The sequence below is a fragment of the Centroberyx affinis genome, unplaced genomic scaffold (assembly GCF_046629955.1).
Source record: "Centroberyx affinis isolate AG114_WGS23_722 - 3 ecotype Tasmania unplaced genomic scaffold, CSIRO-AGI_Caff_v1 ptg001514l_1, whole genome shotgun sequence".
Classification (NCBI taxonomy): domain Eukaryota; kingdom Metazoa; phylum Chordata; class Actinopteri; order Beryciformes; family Berycidae; genus Centroberyx; species Centroberyx affinis.
Genome location: NW_027279978.1, coordinates 99543 through 106029, shown reverse-complemented (window position 1 = coordinate 106029; position 6487 = coordinate 99543). Strand labels below are relative to the sequence as shown.

The 6487-nt window shown below is 41.1% G+C and overlaps 1 protein-coding gene across 1 annotated transcript; it reads left to right on the top strand.

The window, feature by feature from the left end:
• The first annotated feature begins 194 nt into the window (after positions 1-194).
• fbxo48 (F-box protein 48) lies at positions 195-5903 on the top strand. The gene is made up of 3 exons (XM_071527275.1): positions 195-282; positions 2131-2475; positions 5476-5903. The coding sequence occupies exons 2-3, from the start codon at positions 2170-2172 to the stop codon at positions 5635-5637; spliced, it is 468 nt and encodes a 155-aa protein (XP_071383376.1). The 5' UTR covers positions 195-282; positions 2131-2169; the 3' UTR covers positions 5638-5903.
• Positions 5904-6487: the final 584 nt, after the last annotated feature.

Sequence of the window (6487 nt, the reverse complement as noted above, 5' to 3'; positions counted from 1 at the left end):
TCGCTCTCTTTTCACTTACTGATATGATAGCAGCCAAACAACAACAACAACAAAAACTATATACAAATACGAATAAATATAATGGACGTATTTTAGCAGTTTACGAGTATCCAGAGGCTGTGTATTGATTATGATAAGAGGGCGGTCTGTGTGTGAATGTTTTACGCATGCGCACCTCACTGAACGCTGGGCTACGTCATGTCTGTATGTAAACAACCATTTGAACGAAGAGACATTTAAACCGTCAGCTGTCAGGAAGAAGCGAAGCAATCACAACCGAAGGTAGGTGGCGATCACGACGACGAATCCCGGTTTTATTCTGAAACAAACCAGTAGATCTTCCCTCTGAACATCAACCAGAGAGAATATCTGCCGTTAAAATTTAAAACAGCTGAAGGTTTAGCCGCTGTTAGCCGTGCTGCTGCTTGCTAGCTGAACCGGACACGGTCTCGCCTGAGACTCGTGTTAGCTGAACGTGACTGGGAGCTGTACCATGAAATGTGTTTTTGTTCACACACACACACACACACACACACACACACACGCAGAAGAAATGAAAGCTTTTGGTTTATTCTTAACCCCCCACACGCAAAAACAAAGAAAAACACGCAAAACAAAGAATCTGAATCCAAATTGACTGCTGTGGTTGTTTTGTGGATAATATAACGGCTAAGACATATCTTAGGTAAATGTAACGTTGTCACGTGTAACTGTTAGTACACATCGTTTTGCTACGTTGTAGGCAGGGAGGCAGGGTTGTAGTCATGGAAGTCCACCTAAACTCAGTTGACCTTTTTTTTTATATGTTGACCATCTTTTAGCATGACATAAATCTTTAGGACATAAATTCATTGTATACATAGCAAGAATGATAAAACTGATGAGAATAAGGGATTTAAAGGGGAAAGAGCATACATGAATGCTTTCTGTCAAAATCTGACTTTTGTTTATATCGGTGGAAGTCATATTCTACCCACCTTCTTATTTATCACAACATGACGGATTGCAGGGTGAGAGTTGTTTGTTTAGGTTTTGTATTGTACTTCGTACTTCCATTTTCACTTTCATTTAGGTCGGTGCAGCATGCTGGTCTGGAGTCAGGTCAGCAGGCTGGTCTGGAGTCAGTTCAGCAGGCTGGTCTGGAGTCAGGTCAGCAGGCTGGTCTGGAGTCAGATCAGCAGGCTGGTCTGGAGTCAGGTCAGCAGGCTGGTCTGGAGTCAGCTCGGTGCAGCAGGCTGCTTCAGGCTCTGTTTACAAAATAAAAGGTCACCTCGGGGGATTTTGAAAGCAAGAAAGGCTCAGTGGCAGAGTTAGCTCATGTTAAGTCTAAAATATGAAAGTGAAAATGTAAGTACAAGGTACAATACAAAACCTAAACAAACAACTAAATGACGTACATTCAGCTGATGCTCTTGTCTGCAGACTCACAGTGAGGATAGCAGAAGAATAAGCTTCAGTTCCTATAGATCATCAAAATTACAAAGCACCCAAAAATAAGGATTGTAAAAGTCAGGGCCTTGTTACTTTCTTGTGATTGTAGAACAATCATATGACAGTAAAGTGCTTGTAAAATAACTAGAATAAGAACTAAGAAGATAATTTTTATTTTTTTTAATAGCATAAGCTGCTATTTCCTGTGGTGAGATGGTAGCTTATGTTTCTGTTGTCTTGTTTAATATGCCACAGTAAACAGAACTATTAGAGTCTACAGCAGTGGTTCTCAACTTGGGGTCCGGGGACCACCAGGGGTCCTTGAGGGGGTCCCCAGAATATTGATGAATTGTTAAACTTCACCATTATTTCATAACAAGAAGTTAACACAATTAGAGAATGCAGAAGAATGACTGTTCTGGTCATAGTTTCTCTGTTATCTCTCTACTTACAATATAGATGGAATTCTGGATCAAATTCATATCTGACAATACAAATATTCTCAGATTTGGGTCTGAGAGACAAAATCTCAATGGGGGACTGTCTAAATGGGGGTCCATGGCTCTAATGTGGACTAAATTAGGGGTCCTTGATAAGAAAAAGGTTGAGAATCTACAGCCTGTGTGCCTTATAGTCTCATATCAGATTATTTCGTATTTCATCTAATGACTCTAATATAGACTTGCTCTCTCCTCCCAGGCAGCCGGTTCAGTCTCCTCACTGTTGGTCTGAGTTATTATGCAGCATGAGACCCAGCGGCCTGCTGCTGACGTGTTTCTCACCTGCGGAGGAACTTCCTGCCTGACGCCCGGCGCCGGCGAGACTCGCCTTCACAACTTTGCCGAAACGCTGCCGACGGAGATGAGCCTGAGGATCTTCGGCGAGCTGGACGCAGAGAGCCTGTGCAGCGCGGCGCGGACCTGCCGGCTGTGGCGCCTCCTCATCCAGGAGAGCGAGCCGCTGTGGAGGAAGCAGTGCCTGCTGGTGAGAGCCGTCTGCCAGAGAGAGATCGACAGGGACAGGAGAGACGGCCTGTCCTGGAAGGTGAGAGACGCTTTACAGGAGAACACCGCGGACATGTACGGTTACAGCTCGTTTCCCTCTGTCTTTCTAGTTCACATTTCGCCCACAGCACCGATGAAAGTCTGACATGACTGAAATGTTTGCTTTGGTTTTAACCTCACAGTGTGTACTGGTGCTCTTTTTCACTGTAATATGGAATCAATCTACCAAGCATAGATCTCAGAGCTATGATTGTTTTTGAGGCTCCTGGTCCTCCTGTGTGGGGTAATACTGACTGACTGGTTTTTCTTTTTTTTGCAAGTAGTTAAAGGATAAGGCTGGTGTTTTTTAATGCATTGCTTACCGTCAACAAATCCAATGAAAATAACAAAATCAACAATGCGTTTGCTCTACTCCCGTTACTTTCTGACTTCCCACGTTCCGTTTTTAGCCGTCAACCCGGAAGTCATTGGCTCCAATTGTTAAGCTAAAAACCTTTAAACACAGCTCACAAAGACATAGTTTACATTTTAAAAATCGCTAACTGTTACCATGAAGTCAGGCTGTTGTAGTTATTACCAAATCAAATTCAAATGGGAACAAATTCTTCATTACGCCGGGGACTATTTTCTGTGCTACGGAACTACTTTCCTGAGATCGCAAAGTGTTTACAGCCGGCTTATTAAGTTGTTTGAGGAAAAAGTGGTCCGGCCCGGTGCATGGTGATGATGAAATATGCTGCATGGACGAGACTTGGTGGCAAAACAAATTCATTTTATTCATTCATTCATTTTCAAATTATTTTCATAGGATTTGTTGACGGTAAGAAATGCATTAAAAAACACCGGCCTTACCCTTTAACATTTCCCCCAATCATTGTGCAGTGCATGCTGTATGTAATTCCATTTTCTAATGGTTTTTCATTTCATTTTTAAAATGCAAACTTTTTTGTGTCAAACCTAGCTTGAACTGAAATGCTCTCCCGGCTAACAAAGACGCCCCTAAATAAAAAGACACAGATGTGACGATACAGTTTAGTTCATCCAAGCTGCACAATTTACTCTGATCATCCTTTTTTTTTTGTTCATTTGAGCCTCAGTCAGTGGTGAGGATGTTCAGCTTTGCCAAGAATTCCTTGAAGAAAGTCTTTTGAGATCTGAGTGTGCGGATGTTCCATCTCGTTTTCTGGGGCCATTCGGCTTAAAAGCTTTATCATAACCTGCTTATCAGGCTGTTTTCATATTCAAACCAGACTTGGCAAACAGGTGGCCGACTGAAACACCATGCTCAGGAGGAGAAATCGAAGGACAAACAAAAACAGGAAGAGGGCATTAAAAACTGTTTGGGGAGGAGCGCTTCTTGGACTCAAAATGAAGTTTGTTGGAGGTGCTCTTTGGACAGGGATACATGTTGACACAAAAATACAAAAAAAACTCCAAGGCACTCTCTTTAAACCTTTAAGCCTTTATTGTCATGGCATGGTCATCAAACTTCTACGCGTTTCGACATCAAGCCTTCGTCAGGAAGTCAAACAGATCTCATGGAAGAGGCCATGTTCTTCCAGCACAAAAAAAAAAAAAAGGAAACATTTCACAGTGCATTCACACTGTGAGCCACTTGGTCGACAGACTGTGGGCAGGGCCAGAGGCTCTGACTACATCTCTGTAGTGATCTACAGCTGCTAAGTTCTGAACAGGCAAATCAGGTATTTTTACTGCTCAAAAATTTCACATGAATTACACTGGTATGGAAACAAGGAAGCATGCAAATCAAGATTGTCTGTTGACGGGCGAGTTTCCCCGGTCGCTCTGCTCTGTAGGAAATGAACGGACTTCTGGTGACAGTCAGAGTTTTTGCCAAAGGCAGATACTGAAGGAGGGAAAGTAGAGCTGCAATGATTAATTGATTAGTTGTCAACTATTAAATTAATCGCCAACTATTTTGATAATCGATTAATCGGTTTGAGTAATTTTTTTAAAGAAAAATAAGTCAAAATTCTCTGATTCCAGCTTCTTAAATGTGAATATTTTCTGGTTTCTTTCCTCCTCTATGACAGTAAACTGAATATCTTTGGGTTGTGGACAAAACAAGACATTTGAGGACGTCATCTTGGGCTTTGGGAAACACTGATCCACATTTTTCACAATTTTCTGACATTTTATAGACCAAACAACTAATCGATTAATCGAGAAAATAATCGACAGATTAATCGACAATGAAAATAATCGTTAGTTGCAGCCCTAAGTGAAAGGAAAAATCACTTCCAAGTGCTTCACGTAGCATCTTTAGCAAAGAAAGGCAGTGAAGACAAGTATCGGAATTTTTTTTTTGCTCAAGGTCTTTTTATTGGTATTTAAAGTCAGACAAAATGCAGTAAATCACAGATACAGCTGGATAAACACAATATACCCCCCCCCCCCAGTTTCTGCTCCAACAGAGCCCCGTCCCTATTGTACCATTTAGTAATCAAACGGAATAGATTTCATAAACGATTACATGTACATATAAATAAAGTCAATGTGACAAGAATCTTAGGTGAGATACAACAAATAAAATTAAAAGATACAATAAACGATCAAAAAAATACATCAATAATAATAAATAATGAGTGGTAAGAAAACCCAGCTTTAATCTTGCCTGAGAAGGGTTTAGGCCAGTGGTTCTCAACGTGGGATCTGGGGACCACCAGGGGTCCTTCAGGGGGTTCCAGGGGGTCCCCAGCAAATTGATGGATTGTTAAACTTCAGGATTATTGAATTCGCAAGAAGTGAACACAATTAGAGAATGTAGAAGAATGACTGTTTTGATCATAGTTTCGCTGTTATCTCTCTGCCTACAATACAGACAGTCATGGAGTTCTGGACAAAATCATATCTGACAATAAAAATATTCTCAGATTTGGGTCCGAGAGACAAAATCTCATCAAATGGGGGTCCGTGGCTCTAATGTGGACTAAACTAGGGGTCCTTGATATGAAAAAGGTTGAGAATCACTGGTTTAGGCTTGGCTCTGACTGCTTCATGTCTCGTCCCTCTGCTGCAGGTCACGTTGGTGAGGAACTACCAGAGGAGCTTCCTGAAGAGAGACTGGCTGGGAGGGAGATACAGCGCGGTGAGATCAGCAGAGGAGCTGAGCGGCCGGAAGATGCTGCCGCTGGACGCAGAGACCTGGGGAGAGATCCTGCAGGCCGAGCTGGACAGATAACAGCCGCTGTCTGGGCTTTATTCAACCTGAAGAACACATGTCTGATTTTTAATGCTAATATATTTTATACTTTTATTATGATAAATGATTGCAAGAAAGAAACATTTGTACATAGCTGCATTTTTTTTTTAAGCTTTTTAAAAATTACGTAATGGAGAAACTGAAATGAAATGAATGGAATGAAATAGAATCATTAGTATTAATGGACAAAATCTGTGATGTAACCGGAGCCGTTTCATTTAATGATGTAAATACACCTGGTTTGAGGAGACATTTTGGTTTTACTGTGTGTTTATCATTAAGTGTACTGGACAACTCTCTCATACTTCAACTCTGCAAAGTGAACATTTGAGTTTAGGCTTTAATACACAAGATGAGAGCAGGCTAGGGCTGAACAATTTTGAAAAAATATTTAATTGCGATTATTTTGACTGATATTGCAATTGCGATATGATTTGCGATATTAGAGGGAATGATCATTTTTACATCATTATTCTCATTTTCATTGAAAAACGTATTAAAATGATTATGGTGTGATTTTTGCGGGGATCTGTACCAAACAAAGATGTTTTCTTAAGTCTGTAGAATATGATGTGTAGGCCAGGACATCTCTGCAGCACCACAATATTTACTTTAAAATGCTATTTTGACACATTTCACCTTTAACAAATATTGCGCCTCCTGCGATTTGAAAATTGCAGTAGGCCATATTGAGATTTTGATAAAATTTTGATTAATTGTTCAGCCCTAGACCAGACTGCACAGGTTTTCCAGTTCTAACGTCCACCGGCGGCCATGTTTGGAGGCCGGCCGCTGTTCCAATAAGGCAGAGAAGAAATCATTTTCTAGA

Excerpts from the sequence above, each read along its gene's own strand:
- fbxo48 (XM_071527275.1), top strand. The coding sequence starts at position 2,170 with ATGCAGCATGAGACCCAGCGGCCTGCTGCTGACGTGTTTCTCACCTGC. Across the intron at positions 2,476-5,475 it reads GAGACGGCCTGTCCTGGAAG|GTCACGTTGGTGAGGAACTA; the intron begins GTGAGAGACGCT and ends CCTCTGCTGCAG.